This window comes from Gastrolobium bilobum, unplaced genomic scaffold (assembly GCF_033153095.1).
Source record: "Gastrolobium bilobum isolate Gb01-03AN ecotype WA unplaced genomic scaffold, APGP_CSIRO_Gbil_v1 utg75586, whole genome shotgun sequence".
NCBI lineage: Eukaryota > Viridiplantae > Streptophyta > Magnoliopsida > Fabales > Fabaceae > Gastrolobium > Gastrolobium bilobum.
In genome coordinates, this window is record NW_026899146.1 from 29,453 (window position 1) to 53,671 (window position 24,219).

Below are 24,219 nucleotides of genomic sequence, written 5' to 3' on the forward strand. Positions count from 1 at the left end.
ACTTCTGTCGTGCCTTCTTTGTGCCTTGAACTCTCTACAGTTAGAAATGAATTCTTGGAGTTTGCCTGCTCTGATAAGTGTTTCAATGGTGTTTTTTAAGTCAAAACAATCATCAGTGGCATGCCCTGTGTCATTATGAAACTCGTAGAATTTGGTCTCGTCGCGTTGTCCTCATTTTTTCAATGGTGTAGGTTTATTGATGCGCACGTAACCATTTTGGAAGACTTCCTTCAAGATCCTCCTTCGAGATGTGTTCAAGGGAGTATAATTATCGAACCTCTCCCACTTTCTTTTTTCGCGGAATCTTCTTTGAGATTTCTTTTGGACATCCCTTTCGAAATTGTCCACGTCCGACTTGATACTAGAAGTATCCCGCGATCGTTTATAATATTCAAGATTAATGAATTTTTCTGATCGCGCTCTTAGTTCTTCTATGTTACATGGGTGTTGTTTGACCAACAACATAGAAAACGGACCTTCGAGTAACCCTTCTATGATGAGGTGTAGGAAAACCTGTGGATCTAAGTCTCTTACTTAGAGTGCATCATCAAAGAACCTATTAAGTTAATCACGCAGGGTTTCATGTGCCCCCTGTCGTACAGTCTTCAAGGCATGTGTGGATTTATACTGTGCTTTGGTTGTTGCAAACCGTACAAGGAATTGGTTGTTAGATCCTTCCAACTTTGAACTGAATTAGGTGGTAATGCAGAGTACCACCTAAGTGCTACCTCCTTCAAGGTTGTTGGGAATAACCGACAAGCTATTGGATCAGCAACATCTTGTGCCATCATGTTCGTCTAAAATTGTTCGAGATGTTCTTGCGGGTCTCCCTTTCCATTATACTTCTCAGTTGTAATTTTCACGTCCCTGGGAATGGGGACGTTCATGATACATGGGATGAATGGGTGAAAAACACGTGAAACTGTTCTAGAATTCCCTTGGGAATTTTCGTTGCTTTCTTTTTCTTCTTCTCCTTTCTTGTTATGACTAGAAGGTCTAGGATCTTGCTTTGAATGTTCATGTACTGGTTCACTCTCGCCAGAATTTTCAAATTCTTTTTCGGCTTCTTTTTTCGGTTCTTTTTTCTTTTCTTTTCCTTTTTCTTGATTTTTCTCTCTAGCCTTTTGTGATTTTTTCAATCGAGCTAAATCTCGATTTTGCTGGGCGATTTTTTGTTTTACTAAGTGATGAGTTTCCGCAAGTGTTGAGTTGTGGGTGGGTCATCATGGTGCACGGAGATTGGCGTCACCGACGAGGCTGATTTCTCACGGGAGGCAAGTGTCTCCTTATGTTTCCCTTTGGAGCCGTTATGGGATTTTCTTCTGGTGTCAACCATGTTTTTAGATTGTAAATAGATGGGTTCTAAATGATAAATTCCCATAGACGGCGCCAATGATCGGACCAAATACAACATGGACTGGCCAAAGTGTACTGGGCCAAATCACACACGGTTGAAGTGAGAAAGTTTTGAGTAATCACTCTCCTGGGCTGGTGGATGTTGATAAGGGTGATCTGACTTTGATTCTCCTAAGGCGCAATGAGTCTGACTGGGGGGTACCTGCAATGACACTCCGACGCTCAAGTCAGTATCAATGTCAGGTGTATGTGTATTCTTACTGAATTATATGATTGTACGCATGTGCCATGTGTTTATATAGTAGTTCTGATGCCGCCTTGGGAAAGCGGTATGACCTCTAATTGGTCGTTCAAGGGCTGCAGGTTCAACTAGTGCATCAATAGCCTTATCTCTTAATGTCAGGCTACCTTGATAGAGTAATGGCAAGCTGGTGCTGTCCTTTGTTTATTTGCTTAATGACGCGGTGGAGCTTTATTAGTTCCTGAGCTTGCTTCCTTATCTCTGAAGTCATGTTAAAGGGTGGTTATATGCACGATGGTGCCATCGCGTGATGTAAAACATCGCGCCCCACTCTGGGCTTTGTGAGTTTGGGCCTTTGTTTTATGTATTTGGGCCTTTGATGGGCCTATCATATTTTATCCATATCAGATGATAAAGTTGTATTTCTTAATATGTTATTGGTTCATAAAAATAAATAAACCTATAAAGCAAATTAATTTGCCTTCAGTTGGAGAATGACAAAATTGTTAGAATGGTATGCTGAGCTCAAAACTCTTTGCTATGGATACTTTCATCAAGACAAAATTGTTAGAATGGTATGTTGAGCTCAAAACCCTTTGCAATGTATATTTTCATCAATGGGTCATATAATAAATCATAATAAATCGAATGAATGATCTTTTTCTATTTATATGATCATTACTTGATTTTTTTTAAAACTAATGTAAGACTTCCTAGGCATACTTAAATTTATTTTAACATTCCTCCCTCTAGTGAGTCATAATATCATGCTCCCCTTTAGGGCAAGTTGTGCAAAAGGAGCATATATTCAATGCTATAGGAATAGATACTCTTTTACTAAAAATAGAAGAAAAAAAACACAAATGAGATTAAACATAAAAGGATGGACAAAATAAATAAATTTAGATATTTTTTTTTTTCCAATTTTAGCAATTGATATAGTGAAATTTTAGTATTACAAAAATATTGAAGATATTCTCGAAGCCTCCTTTTCTTTTGTTGGTTCGAAGCCTCTTTTAAGTATTTATTTGATCCAATATTCATAATTATTCTCTTTTGAATCTTCAATTTATTTTATAAGGATCAATCATGCACTGGTCGTTAATTTTTTTCCCCTACTCTTCATACATCGAGTTAGGATCAACCATATTCACAATGCTTCTCAAAATTTGAAAGTGCATCATAAACCATGTATGCGTGGAGAATTGGACATACAACCACCACCTGACCTAAAAAAATACTGGCCACTTTATCTTATTTTATTTTATTTTTCAATTTCCTTTTTCTCTGTTTTTTCCCCCAAAATTTTCAATTCTTTCCTCATGTATTATCTTTAAATACATCAACCAGCAACTCACAATATATTAAGGACAACAAAAAAAATTAGCATAATCTATTTTTACTCTATTATTTAACCATTGGAAATGCAAAGTACATGGTATATATATATATATATATATATATATGCGCGCGCGTGCACGGGGGAAACCAACATAAAAAAAGGGTCAGGGAGAACCAAAGGACAAGAGCAAATGCATTTAAGACTATTGGACTGCATCTCAAGGATTTCTTTGGGAGCAAAAAGGAGCAACTGGAAAAGGCTGTGGTTGGCATAAGAAACTAAAGTGAGCAACACAACTTTTGCCATTTTCCAAGAAAAAAGTACACCAGGGCATCATCCCACATAGGAGACAACCTAAAAGTAGCATATCATCATTACTCTTTGGGCACCTTCTTGGTCTTCTTCGAGGCTATGGCAATAGCATCACATAACTCTCTTTTACGTTTGTTGTTTTTCTTGTCCTGGACTTCTAATGCCTCCTTAACAAAAAATTTTAAGCTCCACAAGGTAGACTCGCTCTGCTTAAGGAACACAATATACTCATTAACATACTCATTATATCAATTTGTGCTAAACAGCAATAATTTAATCCAAGTAAAAACAATTCTATTTCTCTCTTTCTTTCTTTTCATTTACGTTTTTGAAAATGTGAGTCTTGTGATACTTAGAAATGAGATATATATGTAATGACCTGAGCATCCATGTCAAGATCCACCTCTTCAGCATTTGCTTGGAAGTTTGGATTATGTTGGGCAACAATTTCCAATGCTTTGCTAAGATCATCGGGTGACAATCGGGTGAGAGCAGCTCCAAGCTTTCTCTTTTCTTCAGTTGACGTTTTTCTGCAAGCAATTTTCTCAAATTTATCTCTCTAGAAGTGACAAAGTAAAGCTATTTTTAGAGAAGAAAAAAAGTAATTTGAATGCAGATGGGGAAAGGGCAGTGCAGAGGTTACGGAAGGGCAGAACTATTCAACAAATAAGTTAATTGTGTTTAGACATGCTATCAAGTTTCTATAGTTCTGAAAAACACTTCTCTAACGAAGCAGCATATATATATTTGGTCATTCTTAGCAACCCCCTAATTAGGAAAATATATGTTGGAAGAAATAATGATGGGCCCACACAGCCAAGTGGGCCAGCCTCTGTTAGTTAGGCTTTGTAGCTAAAGTTGTTAGAGAAGTTGTTTATAGTTAGTTAGCCTCTAACTGCAGTAGCAGGGTAGGATATAAATAAGTAAAGATCCGTTTACAAACATTTTTTTCAAATTATACTAAGTATGACCGGTCATACACTCTTGGTTAGTATATGACCGGTCATACACTCTTGGTTAGTATATGACCGGTCAGACATAGTGTAATTTGTAAGAGTTTGTAAATATAACCTTCCCCTATAAATAAAGAAGGAGAATGTATATGAAGGTAGTTAGTTGATGAGTTGAGTAGAGAGGACCAGGGTTCTCAATCCCCTGGAGTTGAGAGAAAAAGAGGGAAACCTTTCATTGTAAATGTTCCAACAGACTTCTGGGTTTGATTTGGACCCTAAGGAAGAGGCTATATCAATAAGATTTCATTCTTTCCTTGAACAATCTTGAACCAGTTTCTGTCAGTCATATTATTTGATAAGTGATAAGAGTAACAACATTCAGGTTTAAGGAGAGAAACGAGTGGCAAAATTGGTCAAACCTGAAGATGCTGAAAAACAATGTGGCCAAAGAATGATTTTGATAAATGTCCATTTTAAACCTCCAAAATGATATAGGTGATATATTACGCTGGATCTCCATTTACAAATATATCAAACTGGTCCTCCAAGATATACGAGGCATCAAATTGTCCTTTAAGCAATGTCACATTTTTTTCTATGAAATTGAAAGGGTCTCCAAATTTGAAGAATGGTCAAACTAATGGCATTAATTATCTTGAAGGACCCATGCAATGTTACTGATAATTGGAGGAAAAAAATGATGTCAGATATATCTTTGGATAACCAAAATGAGCGTTTACTCTGATCCTTTATACCACTTTCACAATTTGTCAAAGGCAACATTTTTCTGCTTCTTTTTTGGTACATTTTTTCTGCTTCATCGCTAAAAGCCAGTTTTCCATTTTCATGGACTAAACAGCAATTTTAAATGGAGGGAGGTTATATTTAACACTATTTTTTCTTACCACCAAATCTTAACTGTTGATTTTCGCCAATCTAACGATTATAATTTATTGGGTAACACTTTTTAATTAATTATTAATTCTCAATAAATTATAATCGTTCAATTGGCGAAAATCAACTGTTAAGATTTGATAGTAAGAAGTGATAAGAAAAAATGGTGGTAAGTATAACTTATCCCAAATAGAGGGAGGATATACTTAATAAAGAAGAATGTGAGAGAGAGATAGAGTAAGAGGAGAGAGAATCCATTGAAGTGTTTAAAAGATCTGTAGGATGTTATTAGACTAACTCAGATACAAAGAGAGTGAGCTATATATAGAGATAGATGCTGACTCATATCATGAGTCAGGCCCAATACTAACAGATAAAGGCCCAATACTAACAGCACAACAAACTCTAACAGATTAGTTACAGAGATATATTCAGGTGTGTCCTATACTAATACAGATGCACTAATACAGGTGCAGACAAACAAACGAATCATTTATATATTTATATGCTATATGCTAATATGCCCCCTCAAACTCAGCAGTTTTGGAGTTGAAGAACATCCATAACTCTGAGTTTGTTCCTTAGTTCAGCAAATCTGGGAGCAGATAATGGTTTGGTTAGAGTATCAGCAAGCTGGGCTGATGCAGGTACATGAGAAACAAACAGATCTTTGGAGAGTACTCGTTCTCGAATAAAGAAGATGTCCAATTCCATATGTTTAGTCCTGGAATGTAAATCTGGAAGGGGTCAGGTTGTTATGTAGTTTTCTTAAGAGTATGCAGGGGCATCTCTTGTTATTTTCTTCTGTTATTTTCATTCCTTCAAACATTGATCCATAGCAGCACTATGGAGAACCAGATGTAATGTTCTTTTATTGCTTGTTATTCTGAAAATATCAATACAAAAGAGGAATATTCAGATACTTTTGCATTTCTTTTATTTCAATTGTATCATAGACATACTTGGGACCTAAATTCCAACTTATGTTTATTGTAAGGTTGAAGGAAAGGAAAGCATGCATAACAAAAAATTTTAAGGAATTTATAGTCTGGAACTATGTTGAATAGCTTGGTGTAAGGAACTTGAAACTCCAAAGAAGCTGTTGGCAATATATTAATAAGGTGCACAGCAGAAAGGAAAGCATAGTCCCAATATTGCATTGGCAAAAAGGCAGAAGACAGCATGGTTAGACTAGTCTCTACAATATGTTTATGTTTGCGTTCAACAACCCCATTTTGATGATGGGTGTGTGGACAAGCTACTCTATGGTTGATCCCATGAGAAAGGTGTTGTGTGAAAGATCCGAATTCCCCCCCCCCCCCCCCCCCCAGTCAGTTTGTATGGACTTAATTGGCAATTGAAACTGAATGGTAATGAAGGAGTGAAAATTTTTAAATGTTTGAAGTGCATCAGATTTCTATTTCAGAGGGTATATCCATGTAAAACTCAACAAAAGAAATGTAGTATAGGTATCCCATAATGGATTTTATTGGTGCAAGGCCCCATAAATCACTTTATATCAATTCAAATGGTTTGCTGTAAACAGTAGTGGAAGGTGATGATGGCAAACGGTGAGCTTTACCAATACAACAAGTTAAACAAAAATTATCAACTGATTTATTGTAAAGAACCAATTCAACCCAAAAGCTTAAGCTATTGGGTGAGGTTACATTAATGATTTTATATATCTCAACACGCTCCTTCACACGAGAGCCCACTAGGCTTGAAGGGTGGACAATGCACATGCCCACCTACCTGTGCGAAGAAAGAAATTCCACTAGAAATAAAGTGGGGGGCAGTGAGGATTGAACCCGGTACACCGAGGCTCTGATACCATGTAAAGAACTAATTCAACCCTGTAAAGAACCTTGGAATACACCATCCCAAAAGCTAGCTCAAATGGTGGGAGTGCCCAAGGCCTTATAAACTCCACATTAGTTGCTCATACAACCAATGTGGGACTATATATCTCAACACGCCCCCTCACACAAGAGCCCATTGGGATTTAAGAGTGGATGATGCAACAGGCCCAGCCTACCTGTGCTAAGAAATTCCACAAGAGAAGTGGGGAGCGGCGAGGTTTGAACCCGGGACACGAGACTCTGATACCATGTAAAGAACCTTGGGATACACCACCCAAAAGCTAGCTCAAAGGGTGAGAGTGCCCAAGGCCTTATAAACTCCACATTAGTTGCACATACAACCAATGTGGGACTATATATCTCAACACGCCCCCTCACACAAGAACAAACTTAAATAATATGAAGGTATATTGTATTCAATTATATATTAATCTAATACAAAAAGTTACAATATATGGAGACACTAATGGGCTTAAGTGAGAAGCCGAAAATATTTACAGATAGGAAGTAATCTATTCAAATCTAATCAAATCATATCTAATATTTCTAACACTCCCCCTCAAGCTGGTGCATATATATCATAAGCTCCCAGCTTGTTACATATATGATCTATTCGGGGACCTCTAAGAGCCTTGGTGAAAACATCTGCAAGTTGATCACTAGAATTGACAAATGTTGTCTCGATCTCTCCTGACTGAATCTTCTCTCTAATAAAGTGACAGTCAATTTCTATATGTTTGGTCCTCTCATGAAAGACTGGGTTAGAGGATATATGCAATGCTGCTTGATTGTCACAAATGAGCTTCATGGGCTGCTGTTCACAGAGATGTAGTTCCTTAAGCAATTGTTTTAGCTAGATGAGCTCACAGGTTGCATTTCCTATTGCCCGATATTCCGCCTCTGCACTTGACCTTGCGACCAAGGTTTGTTTCTTACTCTTCCAAGATATCAAGTTTCCTCCAAGGAGAACACAATATCCCAAGGTGGATCGTCTGTCTGAAGGAGAACCTACCCAGTCAGCATCTGAATAGCTAGATACCTTTGCATTTCCTTTATTTGTGTATAATAAACCTCTTCCTGGTGCTCTTTTGATATACCGAAGAATCCTGATAACTGCATCCCAATGGGAGTCACAAGGAGAGTCAAGGAATTGACTTGTCACACTAACTGCAAAAGAGATGTCTGGTCTTGTCACAGTAAGATAGTTCAACTTTCCAACTAATCGGCGATAACGACCAGGGTCTGCCAATGGCTCCCCCTGTCCGGGTAACAGCTTAACATTAGGATCCATAAGTGTATCAATAGGTTTACATCCCAACATACCGGTCTCATCTAGGATATCTAGTGCATACTTCCTCTGACAAATGGAAATACCCTGCCTAGACTGTGCCACTTCGATCCCTAAGAAATATCGAAGTCTGCCAAGATCTTTGGTCTGAAACTGATTGAATAAGTATTTCTTTAACTGATCAATCCCAACTTGATCGCTCCCAGTAATAATGATGTCATCAACATAAACTAGGAGATAGATGCACTGGCCATAAGAGCTATGTCTATAGAAGACAGAATGGTCAGCTTTACTTCTGGTTAAGCCAAAGGATTCAACAGCAGAACTGAAGCGACTAAACCAAGCCCGAGGAGACTGTTTCAGACCATATAAAGATTTACGAAGCTTACACACCATTCCAGAATTCTCCCCCTGAGCAACAAAACCTAGTGGTTGCTCCATATATACTTCCTCCTGCAAGTCACCATGTAAGAAGGCATTCTTGATATCAAGCTGAAGAAGGGGGCCAGTGATGAATGGCAGCAAGTGCAAGAAACAGACGAACAGAGGCCATCTTGGCAACAGGAGAAAAAGTATCCCCATAGTCAAGACCAAAAATCTGAGTATATCCTTTAGCCACTAATTGAGCTTTGAGGCGATCAATAGTGCCATCAGGACCAACTTTCACAGTGAATACCCATCGACAACCGACAATCGACTTCTCAGGAGGAGCACGAACAAGATCCCATGTGCCATTGGAGTGAAGTGCTTGCATTTCATCAATCATCGCCTGACGCCAACCCGGATGAGATAGTGCTTCACCTGTGGTTTTAGGAATAGAAACAGACGAAATACTAGAAACAAAAGTAAAATGTGGTGAAGAAAGTCTCATAACTCAAGAAACTATAAAGTGGATGAGGGTTGCGAGTGGATCGAATACCTTTGCGCAGGGCAATGGGAGTAATCTCTGATGGAGGATCCGGAGAGGAAGAGTCGACCGGAGTAGGCGGTGAGTCAGTAAGGGTCAAATCCGCTGGAGGCACAGGCTGACGACGCTAATCGGTGAGAAAAGGACGGTCCTCAGGGATGGAGGCAAGGGGTAGCTCCTCCGGAATAGAGTCACCTGCAACTGGTAAAGACAAATCAAGACAAGGAACAAGAAGAACATGATCAACTTGTGTTATCTGAGACGAGATAGAATGAAAAGGTTGTTGATCAAGGAAAGTGACATCAGCCGAAACAATATAACACTTGAGATCAGGAGAGTAGCAACGATATCCCTTTTGGAAACGAGTGTATCCAAGGAAAACACACTTGAAAGCTTTGGATGTTAATTTATCTTTTCCTGGAGTAAGATCATGAACAAAGCAGGTACATCCAAATACATGTGGAGGTAGAGGATAGGAAGGTACTCCTGGAAATAAAACACTTTGTGGAACTTCATTATTAAGTACAGAAGAGGGCATGCAATTGATGAGAAAGCAAGAGGTGATTATAGCATCTGCCCAAAAACGGAGTGGAACATTCATATGAATTAGTAGGGTACATGCAGTTTCAACCATATGTCTATTTTTACGTTCGGCCACTCCATTTTGTTATGGAGTGTGTGGACAAGTGGTCTGGTGTAACGTCCCACGTTTCTCCAAAAAATTAGAAAATTCAAGAGACACATATTCTTTTGCATTATCACTGTGCAAGATTTGAATAGAAGCACCAAATTGAGTATTTATTTCAGCACAAAATTTTTGATAAATTGAAAATAATTCAGAACGATTTTTCATTAAATAAACCCAAGTACAACGAGAGAAATCATCAATAAAGGTGACAAAATACTGGAAACCCAAAACAGACATTGTTCGACTCGGACCCCAAATGTCAGAATGAACAATAGAAAAGGGAGCATCAGCTCTTTTATTGACTCTATTAGCAAAGGAGGAGCGAGTGTGCTTTCCTTGCTGGCAAGACTGACAATTTAAAGACTTAAGACTGGATAAAAAAGGAACCATATGCTGGAGCTTGGAGAGGCTTGGATGACCCAGATGACTGTGAATTAGCTCAGGAGACTCTGTGAGAGAACATGCTACTGGAGAAGGTGGTGCAATCAGATAGTATAGACCTCGTGACTCAATGCCCGCTCCAATCGTCTTCCCCGTACCCGGATCCTGCATAGAAAATGATTGTTTAGAGAAGGTAACAGTACATGAAAGAGAATGAATCAACTGGCTAACAGAGATTAAATTAGAAGGAATGCCAGGGATATAATAAACAGAGTTCAAAGTTAAAAGGGGAGTTGGGTTGGCTTCCCCGATTCCACGATCAGATGCCTTAGTTCCATCAGCAAGAGTAACAGAGGGTAAGTTATTTGAATAAGAGAGTGAAGTGAAAAGATCCTTATTACCACAAAGGCGATGAGTAGCACCTGATTCTATAATCTAGGGCCTAAGAGATGATTGAGAAAGGCAAGCAACATGATTACCAGTGTCTTGAGGAGGATGCTGAGAAGAAACCTTCTTGAGAAATGCCTCATAGTCGGCATTTGAAAGAGTTACTGATCCAATAGAAGGTGGTGTAACATCAGTCTGAGCAAAGTTGGCAGTCGGGGGTTTCAAGTCAGGGTACTTCCTGTAGCAGCGTTCTTCAAAATGTCCAAGATTCTGGAAATAATTGCAACAAGGCCTCTGTCCGCGGCCACCCTGTCCACGGCCACGTCCGCGACCGCGTCCACTGTTCCAATTGGAATCATTGGAACGAGAAAAGAATGCGGTGGAATCGGTAGCTGGCACATGTGTGGAAGTTGTTGATTTATCCTTAAGATTCAGACGGCGCTGGAAAGTGTGTGACAGGCTAGGAGTCTCAGCACTGGTTAGAATATTTTCACGAACACTTTCTAACTCCTCGGAAAGACCGGGGAGGGTTACGTCCATAAAGAAGCGCTCCACCTGCTTTTTGTACGCAGAGGCATCTGCAGCATGAGGTAACATGGCTAAGAATTCTTGCATCAAAGAACGAATCTTACCAATATAAGTTTCCATGCGAGACTCTAGAGATTTCCATTATCTGAGACACAATTGAATAAAGCTGTTGAATGTCATTGGTGTAAAGGTTTTTAGCTTCCTCTTATACGTCACAGCAGGTCTCAAAGGAGATGAAAATGTCTATAATTGTCGGATCAATGGACTGCCAAAGGATACTTAGCAGTTGAGCATCAATCTTTTCCCATTCTGCTTGATCTTTTGAAGTATTGGCAGACTTAGTTGTGAGATGTTGACCGTATCCCTGACCAGTAAACCAGATCTTAACTGAGGTAGACCAGGTCTTCTAAGTAGCAGATCCGGTCAGTTTCGTTGTTGTAATGGATGGGGTAGTACTGGAGATGACACCGGTAATGTTTTTGGATGCACTACCTAAGCCCTCCATCACAAAAAATAAACAACGATGACCAGATAACAGCAAGGATTGCAAGAAATCAAAAAATAAATAAACAAGACCAGATAACAGCAAAGGATTGCAAGAAATCACGTAAACAATTAAAAATTATTGTCCAGTACTAGGAACGGAAACACAGAGAGCAAATAATCACTGAACTCCTTTGAACGGACGAGACCCACAACGGATTGAGAGAAGATCTAGGACGAGACCCAGCAAATAATCACTGAACTCCTTTGACGGAAGACCCACAACGGACACGGAACAATTAAACTTTCTGAGCAGATTAATTTAACATCAATTTTTCATGTTCCTTCTCTGGCTTGCAATCTCATTTCCATTACCAAGCTGACTTCTGAGTTGCATTGTTTTGCTAAATTCTTTCCACATATTGTGTTTTTCACGAATAGGACTCGGAAAAGATGATTGGCAGTGCTAGAGAGGATGGTGGACTTTACTACTTCGAGGAGGATGTGACTCATGAAGCTGTTTTTGTGGAAAAAGACCATGTTTCCTTTTGATTCATGTAATGATGTTATGTTGTGGCACCATAAGCTAGGCCATCCCAATTTTACCTATCTTCAAAAGTTGTTACTAAACTTAATTATTAATAAAAGTCTTACTTTGTTTTCTTGTGATATTTGTCAACTTGTCAAGCATACTTGTGTTTATTATCTTTCTAAAGCTCACCACGACTCTTCCCCATTTTCTCTAATTCATAGTGGCATATAGGGTCCAGCCCGTGTAAAGAATATTTCAGATGCTCGATGGTTCATTACCTTCATTGACGACCACTCTCAAGTTTGTTGGGTATACTAAAGGATAAGTCAAATGTTGCATCCATTTTTAAAAAATTCCATGCCATCGTTCAAACCGGATTCCAAGTTGCTATAAAAATTCTTCGTACAGATAATGGCAAAGAGTATTTTAACTCTATTCTTGGAGAATATCTCTCACAACATGGCATCCTTCACCAAAGCTTGTCTCCTGACACACCCCAACAAAACGGAGTTGCAGAAAGAAAAAACCGACATCTCCTTAAAGTTGCTCGGGCTTTTATGTTCATTATGAGTGTTCCTAAATACCTTTGGGGGGAAGCCATTCTCACTGCCTCGTACCTTATCAATCGAATGCCATCCCGGACTCTCAACTTTTAGTCTCCTCTTTCTAGCCTTTTCTGCACCTTCCCTTCCTTCCGAGGCATCTCCTCTCTACCTCCCAAGTTTTTTGGTTGTGTTGTATTTGTCCATATTCCCTCTCATCAACGGTCCAAGCTTGACCCTAAGTATCTCCCGTGTGTCTTCATTGGTTATTCTCCTACTCAACATGGCTATAATTGTTATTCACCCTCTTTTCGTAAGGTCTTTGTCTCTATGGATGTCACATTTTCTGAGACTCAACCTTTCTTTCCCGTGACTTCTCTTCAGGGGGAATCCATAAGAGCAGATGAAGATCAGTCATGGGAGCTACAGAATCCTCACCATTGTGAGCCTCCTCAAAGTGGGGATAAGTTTATAGCAGGCGAAAGCCTCCTCAAAGTGTGAATAACCCAGAGCAGAGCCTCTACACTGCCAGGATTCTAAACCAAGTTCTAGTTCCAGCACCCCGACACTTGAGTGTCATGACGAAAATGATCTACACTTGCCCATTGCTCTCAGAAAAGGTACTCGATCTTATACTACTCATCCAATTTCTAATCATATTTCATATAAAAAGTTGTCCCCGGGGTTTCATGCTTTCAATACTAGGTTGGACAGTTCAAAGATGAGGCTCTCAATGATCCAAAATGAAAGGATGCTGTCTTTGAAGAAATGAATGCTTTAGAAAGAAATAGAACTTGGGAGATAGTGACCCTACCAAAGGGAAAACAGACAATAGAATGCAAATGGGTGTTTGCAAAAAATTTCAACAGATACATGGCAAGATTGGTTGCGAAGTGGTTCACCCAAACTCATGGAATAGACTATCATGAGACTTTTGCTCTAGTTGCTAAGGTCAATACCATCTGAGTTCTCTTATCACTTGTTGCTAACCTAGATTGGTTTCTGCAACAGTTAAATGTGAAAAATGTGTTCCTAAATGGTGATTTACATGAAGAGATTTACATGGATCCCCCCTAGCTTTAAAAAGAGAGATGGATCAGTGTGTAAACTAAAAAAGTCTCTCTATGGGTTGAAACATTCTCCTACATAATAGTTTGAAAAATTCACACAAGTTGTCAAAGGAAGAAGAGGCTTCATTCAAGCACAGACTGATTATACTCTCTTCCACAAACACTCTAAGAATGGTAAAATTGCTATTCTTATTGTGTACGTAGATGATATCGTTCTTACAGGTGATGATAGTGAGGAATTAAACTTCTTGAAGAAGTATCTAGCAGCTCAGTTTGATCTGAAGGATCTTGGAACTCTCAAATATTTCCTTGGTATGGAAGTCACTAGGAGCAAAGCAGGCATCACTCTCACACAAAAGAAATATGTTCTAGATCTTTTGTTTGAAACAAGAATGTTAGGGTGTAAGCCTGCTGAGACACCTATGGAACCTAATACCAAATTAGGTATTGAAGATGGGAACGAGGTGGATAAAGAGCAATATCATAGATTGGTTGGCAAACTAATTTACTTATCCCACACGCGACCTGAGTATAATTAGTCAATTCATGCACTCACCCAAGGAGAAACATCTAACTGCAGTCTTTAGGGTACTTAGACACCTCAAGAACACTCCAGGCAGAGGATTATGTTTTAGAAAAGGGTATAATAGGACAATTGAAATCTACACTGATGCAGATTGGATAGGTTCATCAGTGGACAGGAGATCTGCTTCAGGCTATTGCACCTATGTGTGGGAAAATCTGGTTACTTGGATAAGCAAAAAGCAAACAGTGGTTGCAACAAGTAGTGCTAAAGTAGAATTTCGAGCTTTAGCTCATAGAGTTTGTGAAGGAATCTGGTTGAGAAGACTTCTTGAAGAGTTGAAAATATCATATTCCCTACCAATAAAACTATATTGTGACAACAAGAAAGCTGTCAGCATTGCTCAAAATCTTGTACACCATGATCGAACAAAGCACGTGGAAGTTGATCGCCACTTTATCAAAGAAAAATTAGACAATGGAAGTGAGTGTATGATGTATGTTCCTACCAAAGAGCAAACTATAGATATCCTCAATAAGGGCCTACAGCCTTTGAAGACTTGATTGACAAGTTGGGAAAGATCAACATTTAACTCCCAACTTGAGGGGGAGCGTGGGAAATTAGGATTAAAATATTTCCATTTTTATTTTCTATTAATTAGTGGATACGTTTTTATTTTCTATTAATTAGTGGATAGGACTAATGACTCATTGTTGAGTCATCTTTATCTATTTTTTCTCATTCTCTCTTGTATAAATCTCCCTATCAGTGTAAATCATTTGTATCAATTCAGAAAAAAAACAATTATTTTATATTTCAATAAGGGCATAAGTACCTTTTAAGAATGAACTACCAAAAGAAATCCAAATTGTACACTTAAATATAGAGTCAAACATATGACAAAATTAATATATGGTATCTGGTTCGATAAGTACATAAACTAAAGTTGGTAACTTTGTATATTTTGCTTTTTAACATTAACAAATCAGCACTTATTTGAGACTAGGTTTTCAATGTTCACAACTGAAAAAGAATGAATTAACCACAAAAATTATCTAAGTCATGACAATATGGAGAAAAACAACGGAGGCTTTTTTTATGGATAATAAAAATGGATAAATCCTGATACGCTCGGTGACTTTGTAAGGATAAGGGTGAAAACATCTCCCGACCCAATATTAATAATAATAGAAAGAATTATAAGAACTAGGATGAAGAGCTGGATATCATGAAATGTGTTACCCAGAACTATCACACAGAGCGTGCATACAATTTCATAAATAAGAACATACAAAAATTTAGGCCAAAATATATCACATAGGTTATATTTTGGGAAACACGTAATGTAACAGAGCTAACCTGCATCTTTTAACAACCATCTCTCGTAGCTCTTCTAAATGCACATCAACTTCAAACAGCTGAAAATATACAAAGTACAATTTATTAAGCAGTTTCATATGCTTAAACATTCTCATTTTAGACGTATCTTTTATTAGTTTATATGCTCGAAAAAGCGTATAGATTATTTGATAAAATTACTCATGGCCCCATATTATACCACTCAATAAGGTTTTAAACCTCTTTTGAATACCTCATTTGTTAAATCTCTAGCCATTTTAGCATGAGCTGCTTCTTGAGCAAGCTGCATGGCCAACTCTGCTTCAGCTTCTTCCTCTTCTCGTCTTGTTTCCTACAATTTAATAAACCCCAGACAATGAAAGTATCAAGACATGTAATTAGAAAAAATCTTAGGAGTCTCCAAAATGAAAATAGGACCATAACATTGCTCAATTAGTAATCAAATTCCATCATACAAATTGGTCTCAGAAAACAATTCGTTGGAATTAAGTTACCTCTTCAGTAACTTTAGGCAGAAGTTGCAACCATTTCTCCTCAAACTTTGCCAGCAAAGTTTTTGCCATCACATGAACATCACTTCTTTCATCATTATATTTCATAGCATTCTTGAAAACCAACCTCACATCAGCACATATTTCCCGAACATGCTTATATCCAGTACCATCTTTAGCCTCCATTTGATTCTTAATGGTACTGAAATCCATGGGCTTGTCAATGACCTAACACGCACCAAATACAACATATCAATAAAAGGCATTTAAAGAGATATGGAAAATCAGATTCCTGAAACAGACGGCGCTGAATGAAAGATTCAATCAGTTAAGTGTTTAAAAAGCCACAACCAAAAATATGTGTCATGTATTTCAAAAAAGCCTCACTTTCTTTGAATAGTAAGATATATTCATTAAAGAAAAGGGAAAGAGTTTCATAACAGTGTAACACGACAAAATATAAGAAAACCTCAAAACAAAGAATATAATCAAGCTCTAAAGTCTCTCTGAAAATGAAATACCCCAATAAAGGCAACACTAATGGAAATCTAACATTGGGAAACTTGAAGGCATATATGAACCATACCTCAAAATAGTCATGTAAACCAAGACCCTCTACATCCACAGGTTGCATAAAAGGCCAAGCCCACTTGTGTTGTGTAATCTGATGGAACAAGACCAATAATCAGAGAACTAATTCAAAAAGAGACAAAGACTTGCTCTACCTGAGCCTTATGGTACTCAAAACACTTTCACCCAATTGCATGGGCTCAACCGCAACAAAAATTACATAAATTAAAAACGAAAAAAAAAAGGTCCCCAGAAGAATAAGGAAAGAAAAGCAATATGATGTACCCAACCGACTTAGCCTAATGACATGAAAACCTGGATCTAGGAGAACGAAGTAGGAAGACAAGGAAGCAGAACACGTGCAGTTGGCACAGGATTAGTTAGGCGGTTGAAGGATAGTTGGAGTCTATAAAGTAGTTAGTGGCTTAAATAGGAAGGAAAAGGCTAATAGGGAGTCAGTTCCCAATTTGTTCATTCTTAGAATTGAGCAGTTGCTCTGTGGAGAAGAGGAAACCCTTGGGAGGATATTTCTGTCCTCTCCTATGTGCGTTTTAATCATTCACTAGAGTTATTTTCTTCTTCTCTACTCTTTCTTGCATCTGCTGGTTCTTGCAGGAATGTTAACACAATCACACCACATGACATTACCAGCTGAAATATACTAATATTTTGTGTAGATTGTTCTGGGAATAGAAATCTTCATAAATAGAGGCATGCCACACATGAAAGTTGGTTTTTAACAAATAATTAAAAATTAGAGGCACCATAAAATTCATTTCTCCATTTTATTGGAAAAGATCTAGAACCTGGTCAACAAGCCATTGAAGGCATGTGTATATTTGCATATTCAGCATGCAATTCCAAATGAAAGAGAAATTTCCCAATCCAACTACGGAAAGCTTGATAAGTTAAATTGCAAAAAAAAAAAAAAATAGACTGAAAGTTGGTCAAATAAAAAAACAAACAAAAACAAAGAACAAAACACAAAACACAAAAAAAAAAAAAAAAAAATAGAAGCCTAGATACAAACATTCGAGTATTCCCAATCAAAACTAATTGGAATCCAACCTAAATGTTTATAATCAGAAATCCTACCTAGGGCAGGTACTCCCCATGCTCCATTCACTTTTTACATCATCTTCAATTTTATTATTTTTGAAAGTTGAAACCCCATTTCACAGTTCCAAAGTAGGCATTTGCAACCATCCATATATGTTTTAAATAATGAATGTGCACCTATGCTCCATTCAATATATAATCACATTATTTTGGGAATATGATAGGACACCTCTAAGGGTGTATACACTAGAAGGTGTCACAGAGGATCAGGATCAGGATCAGCTGAGGTGGCAGGGAATATTCTAGATGGAAGGAATTGAGTTAGAGGGAAAGGGAGGCACTGTTGTGAGCGCTGGGTGCTAACTTGGCTGAATTGGGTTAAGTGTTTATAAGGAGGGTGAGGCATGGGGGATGAGGTAGACTGGAAAATTGGGACTATTTTGGGCTGGGAAACCAGAGTGGAAGAGATCTCCGGAGCCTCTCGAATTGCTCCAGAAACATTTTATCTTTCAGTTTCTTTCTTCTTCCATTACTGTCAAATTGTCTCTGTTATTGTACTTTTCCTTTACTAATATATCATAGAAAATCCAGTTCTCTATGCCATTTTGGTGTTTGTTTGTGCTAAACTCCAATATATGATCTAGTTCTCATCAACTGGTATCAGAGCACTCCGATACTAGGGGTGCTTTGAATGGTTCTTATATGCAACATGGAAAATCGCTTCGAGATGATAGAAGGGATGATGAGGAGGAGTGAGGAGCTGACAGAAGAACACTTCCGCAGAATAGAACAAAAATTGAATGGGATCGTGCAGCTCTTGCTACAGGATCAGAGAAGCAGGGTAAGATCTAGTCGTGAATGTCATCATCGGCAGGGTCGCTCTTACAGAAGGAGTTCTGAATAGACGGAATCAGAAGAGAGTTTTGACGAAGACATTCATCACGTTGATTGGCCAACTCCTAAGCTGGAGTTTCCTCCATGCAATGGTATGGATGTTGCAGAAAGCTATCATACAGAGATGTTGTAGAAAAACCCACCTACGTTGACAGAGATGATGAAGGAGACGACTCTCCTTGAAAAGAGAAATGGGGCTCGGGTCAATGATGGGTTTGGGGTTGGATCCAGCAGAAGATAGGCTGGGTTTGGTAGCTCTATGCAGCCCAACTGAAGCTCTTATTCATCTGCAAGTGCTAAACATGTGACTACCTTAAATCGGGGAGGCCAGGCTAGCGAATCACAAGCGTCCATCTCTACGCCAGCTGGTGACACGAGTACGACCTCTAATACACGTGTCAATGCTAGTTCCACACAATCTAACGTTGTTTAAGGCGTTGGTAGCAGCAGAGTTAAGAATGAAGGGCGACGAATGACACAAAATGAGCTACAAGATCGAATGCGAAGGGGGATGTGTTTCAAATGTAAAGAGAAATGGAACCCTAATCATCATTGTAATGTTACCCAAGCTGAGCTTTTGAATTTGAGGATCGGTGAAACCCCGAATTATAGAGTTGAGGTAGGAGATGGTGACAAGGTTCAAAGTCACGTTGTGTGCAAACAAATCGAACTTCAAATTCAGGGGTTGGTGACTGAACAAGATTTATTCATCTTTGAATTGGCAGGTGCTGAAGTCATATTGGGATTGGATTGGCTAAGGAGATTGGGGGGAATAAAGGTTGATTTCAACCAGCTGACGTTGAAGGTTAATGTTAATGGTCATGAAGTGGCATTACGGGAAGATTCACAACACTCTACAATTAAGGCTATTTCTAATGATTGTCAAGGATATTTAGTGGACCTTCAATGGACAGAAAGTGCGCCATATGGGTTAGTAAATAATTGGAAGGAGCTCGAAGACCTGTTTTTGGAATTCGATAAAAAAATTCTTGTGAACGTGTTAGGACCCATTTGCAAGGTATTGGTTGTATGGGCAACTAATGCGGGATTTATAAGATCTTGGGCACTCCCACCATTTGAGCTAGCTTTTAGGGTGGTGCATCCCAAGGTTCTTATCATATGGTATCAGAGCCTTCCACTATGTCTCCCGGTTGCAATCGAGCAGCGCGGGTGGTGACGCCGACATTGCAGTGTTCGCCCGGGGCTAATAAAAGACTAACGCAAAGCCAGCCCGCGTGGGCGCCGGGGCTGCTGAGCATGGTGGAATGTTAGGACCCATTTGTAAGGTATAGAACTTGAAGTCCCACATTGGTTGTATGGGCAACTAATTTGGGATTCATAAGGCCTTGAGCACTTCCACCATTTGAGCTAGTTTTTGGGATGGTGCATCCCAAGATTCTTATAGAACGATGGAACTGCTGCAATATGAGGATAGGATCCAGGTGGAGCTCATCATGCACTGCATATTAGTTGGCCCTTGCATTTCGAGCAATGGGATCCAAGCATAAGGCTCTTGAAAGATGAACCTCACCTTGAGTAGGGGTGAGTATTTATAGGACACCTCTAAGGGTGTATACTAGAAGGTGTCACAGAGGATCCGGATTAGCTGAGGTGGCAGGGAATATTCTAGATGGAAAGAATTCAGTTAGAGGTAAGGGGAGGCACATGCTGTGAGCGCTGGATGCTAACGTGGCTGAATTGGTTGGTTAAGTGGTTATAAGGAGGGTGAGGCATGAGGGATGAGGTAGACTGGGAAATTGGGACCATTTTGGGCTGGGAAACCAAAGTGAGAGAGACCTCTGGAGCCTCTCGAATTACTCCAGAAACATTTTACCTTTCAGTTTCTTTCTTCTTCCATTACTGTCAAATTGTCTCTATTATTGTACTTTTCATTTACTGATATATCATAGAAAATCCAGTTCTCTGAGCCATTTTGGTGTTTGGTTGCGCTAAACTCTATTTGATCCAGTTCTTATCAGAATATCATCACAAAAGAAATTCCCCCTTCACAATAGTATTTTTGCCATATTTGCATGACCTACACAACATAGTAAATTGTTGTATGCAAAAAAAGGCCATTGATAGATCAGAAAAAAGAAGACAAGCACAAAAAAGGAACCAAACCTATGTTTTTGAAGAAAAGAAAAAATAATAGAAGTTAAAACATTAAAAAATATAACTATAGAAATTCCAAATTGAAACATGATGCAGAAGAAATTCCAAATTACATGACAATGGGTGGAAAGAACAAGGTACTTAATAACAGGGCAAAGGTCTCAAAATAAACAAAAACCACAAAAACTCCTCGTATTCACAATCTCATAACTCAAATTGGATCATAACTCAAAGGAAAACAAAAGTTTTCTAAGGAAATAGAAAATAAACACATAGGTGCGCACAGCTGACATGTTCCACCACGGCACATCAACACAAACTTCAACAGTAAAAGAAGAATAGTTGCCTGGCGTAATATTGTGCCAAACTGGCGCATAATATCTTGCATTCGCTTTGTAGCAGCTGCTTCTCTACGTGATGCATCCTGTTGTTGCTTCTTAATACTAGGAACAAGTTTCTCCTTATCTTTATCCTTTGTAGCTGAGTTACCTTTAGACATGCTTGTTTGCTTTTTATTCACGGTCAAGTAAAAATTTTCTATATCATGCACTTTATGCTCAAGCTGCAAGAAAAAACCATAACACAGAAAACTTCTATAAGCATAAAATTAAGCAAGAGCAATCATAAACAGACAAAAGGCAGCACCTTTGACTGACCAAACAGATTAAAATCTTCGTAAAAGCCTCTTGAAAGCTAAGAACACAGGAAATATTTCATTCTTCAAATATTAAAATCTCCATTAAACATTTATTATAGGATTTACCAAAATCTATATTTTAGCTTTTCAAACATAACTTCACAGAACCATTATTGAGGTAGAAGAGTTTTTAATAGCAGAAAGGTCAGTGAACGATATAAAATTTAAATGCTAATTTTGTGTGATTCACTCTAACCAATATCAATTAATTGCATAACCAAAATCACAAATATAGCATCTAGGACAATGATTACAAATGACTCATGTTTCAACTAATAGATTGAAATTAAAACTATGGTAGAGCTAAAAGATTGTGTAAAGAGCAAGAGAAGTTCTTATCTTTTTGTTCGCAAACTGTGGCTTAGGTTTAAGTGGTTCTCATCAAATCAATATTATTTTACTGGGAACAAATATATTGTTAAGTGCACAGGTATATGCACAAGAGGTTCTGTGCTGACTACCAAGAAATTTTCATGTCCTTGAATGCAAACATTCATCAAGGAAATGAAAATTATTCTATTTTCTCTAACAATACCATTTTCCCTGGTCCTCAGTTTCTTCTCTACATTCAAGACTGAATTTCCCACAACACTAGACGATTATATCTTCTATCTATCTATGTGCACACATAGACACACACAACTGTATGATAAAGGTAGAAACAACATTGTATTTTAAGAATCATTGCACAACCTATGTGATGCAACACATAAAGCAATGAATCTAATTAAATGATAGCTATAATTTCATGTTTTTTCTTGCCTGATACAGGTCATTTTTTATGCTTTATTCTAAAGATCGTGCATATCATGTATCCCTGACAAGAAAAGCTTGCGTTCTTTAAATCCAATCATTAACAAAAATATGCAATAATGCATTTTTTGACTTGTGTGTGATGATAATTTTGTGCCTAAAATAGGAAAAAAGAGATGAAACATTAAATTAATGAGAAAAAGGTGACAAATTTAACATGGTTCAGCTTTTAGCCTATGTCCAAAGGCAAAGACAGCAAATAATCCTACTTATTGAACACATGGCAAAACCCAGACCCCAAAGAATACCTCCCATTATAGTTTAACAGCCAGTATATGTTTACTCTTATAGTCTCTATAAACTCTAAACTCTTTATATAAGTAATTTTACCTAAGAGGCTTAAACATTTAAAGAGTTAGAGCAATGGTGGACCTCATGCAGCTCCATTACTTGGTGTCTAATCACAAATCACAACCCTATTGAAAACTGCATTTTGCAATGAACAAACAAGTCCTATACTAAAGCTTTTCTGTGTGTTGAAATTAAATGTCTACGAATCACGCATCCGATACATACTATTCAACAGTTCTACTAATAAGTGAGGCTAGCACAAAGCAGTAGTTAGACCAACATTTTCAATCTCTAAAGATTATACATTTGGCAAAAAGTAGTTAGTTGTGGTTTGTGGCAAATGGCATGAACTTAAAAAATGCAAGAGAACAATTACTTGTTGGACTATTACAGAGGCAGCAGCATACCTTATTATGTAACCATACATACCAAAAACACAAAATGCTTCCTTCTCAAGTGCAAGACATAGACAATAGCATTTTCAGGTACCATTTACAGAGAAGCAAAACCTATCATTAAAAACAAAATTCAAGTCTTTTCTGATTGCTAAATGCTAACTACCTATATACAAGCCACCAAAGTTACATAATATCCATTAGTTGTCACTTGTCACATACACGTGAGTGGATTCTAATTTTGGAGGGGAAAAAAATGTAAAAGCACAATGGAGGATTATGAAGATTAAAATATAACCTCACAAATATAAATCAAACAACCTGTTTAAAACTAACAGATAACTAGGCATATGATACACTAGTTGTGAAATGAAATGATCCTCATTAATAGTACTTGCCTTATCAACCTTTGAAACTATCTCGTCAACACGATGCTTGAAACCCTCTATTTGAATTGAACCGCCATTAGGGATTCCTATTGCAACATTACCCGGCTCTGAAATCGATGCATCAAATGTTTCCATCTGATACGATAACACCAGATGCAATACAAATGTGTTGCTTTTTAGCAAGTGATAGATTTTTTTTTAGCAGCACACTTGGTGAGAGAGAGAGAGAGTGCAGACAACAAAAGTACTAGTAAGTACAGTTCCAGAAAGAAAAAAATAAAATAAAAAATCTACCACTGGAAACAGCAAGGAAGTGAATGAAACAGACCAAATTGAAAGCAACAGAATCATTTTATTCTACTTTATGCATAAAAAATAAAAATTAAGATATGCTTCTTCGTCTCACCTCAGTCACTGATGTGATTTCAAAATTCAATAACAACAAAGAGCCACTTGCTATGTGTGTGCGAGAATCAAGAAGGGGAAGGAACAAAGAGAGAGAGAGAGACAGAGAGAGAGATTAGTACCAGAAGGGAAGCAGAGTTAAAAGAGAAAGCAAGATGCTCCTGCAGACACAAGGGAAGCAGAGTTAAAATTGGAATTGCACAGTGCTTGTTTTCGGGCCTACGGCGTCGTTGCTTGCAGGATTAGCAAAATTTATTAAAGAAAGAAAAAAAGATGAAGGGATCAATTATGACAAACTATTATGTTTATTAATTTACTTTAATACATTATCAGTGTAAAAAATTTAATTACATATTAATACATACTTAAATATTAATATTAATATTATATAAAAAGTTTTAACTTTTAGATTTGATGACCAGACAATCTAAAAAATTAGATGTTTTACTGAC

General features: G+C 37.9%; 1 protein-coding gene across 7 annotated transcripts; it reads right to left on the minus strand.

Annotated features, from left to right (window-relative positions):
* Nucleotides 1-3,016: 3,016 nt before the first annotated feature.
* LOC133287626 (transcription factor GTE6-like) lies at nucleotides 3,017-23,982 on the minus strand. Of its 7 annotated transcripts, none has more exons than XM_061485265.1 (9): nucleotides 23,890-23,982; nucleotides 23,372-23,571; nucleotides 21,124-21,339; nucleotides 16,726-16,803; nucleotides 16,143-16,367; nucleotides 15,881-15,979; nucleotides 15,649-15,707; nucleotides 3,631-3,781; nucleotides 3,017-3,457 (listed from the first exon to the last, which is right to left on the minus strand). In XM_061485265.1, exons 2-9 carry the CDS (start codon nucleotides 23,495-23,497, stop codon nucleotides 3,314-3,316), a joined length of 1,098 nt encoding a protein of 365 aa, XP_061341249.1. In that variant the 5' UTR covers nucleotides 23,498-23,571; nucleotides 23,890-23,982; the 3' UTR covers nucleotides 3,017-3,313. The 7 variants fall into 7 exon arrangements, with proteins under 7 accessions (XP_061341249.1, XP_061341252.1, XP_061341253.1 ...); XM_061485268.1 differs by having other exon boundaries at nucleotides 23,372-23,497; nucleotides 23,890-23,976; XM_061485269.1 differs by having other exon boundaries at nucleotides 23,372-23,469; nucleotides 23,890-23,969.
* Between the last annotated feature and the right edge of the window lie 237 nt (nucleotides 23,983-24,219).

Bases quoted from the DNA above. Each gene is read 5' to 3' on its own strand.
- LOC133287626 (XM_061485265.1), bottom strand. From the start codon at position 23,497: ATGGAAACATTTGATGCATCGATTTCAGAGCCGGGTAATGTTGCAATA. The intron at 16,804-21,123 runs GCAACTATTCTT...TTGTTCCATCAG, and splicing joins TTGGCACAATATTACGCCAG to ATTACACAACACAAGTGGGC. The intron at 15,980-16,142 runs GTAACTTAATTC...ATTAAATTGTAG, and splicing joins TGCCTAAAGTTACTGAAGAG to GAAACAAGACGAGAAGAGGA.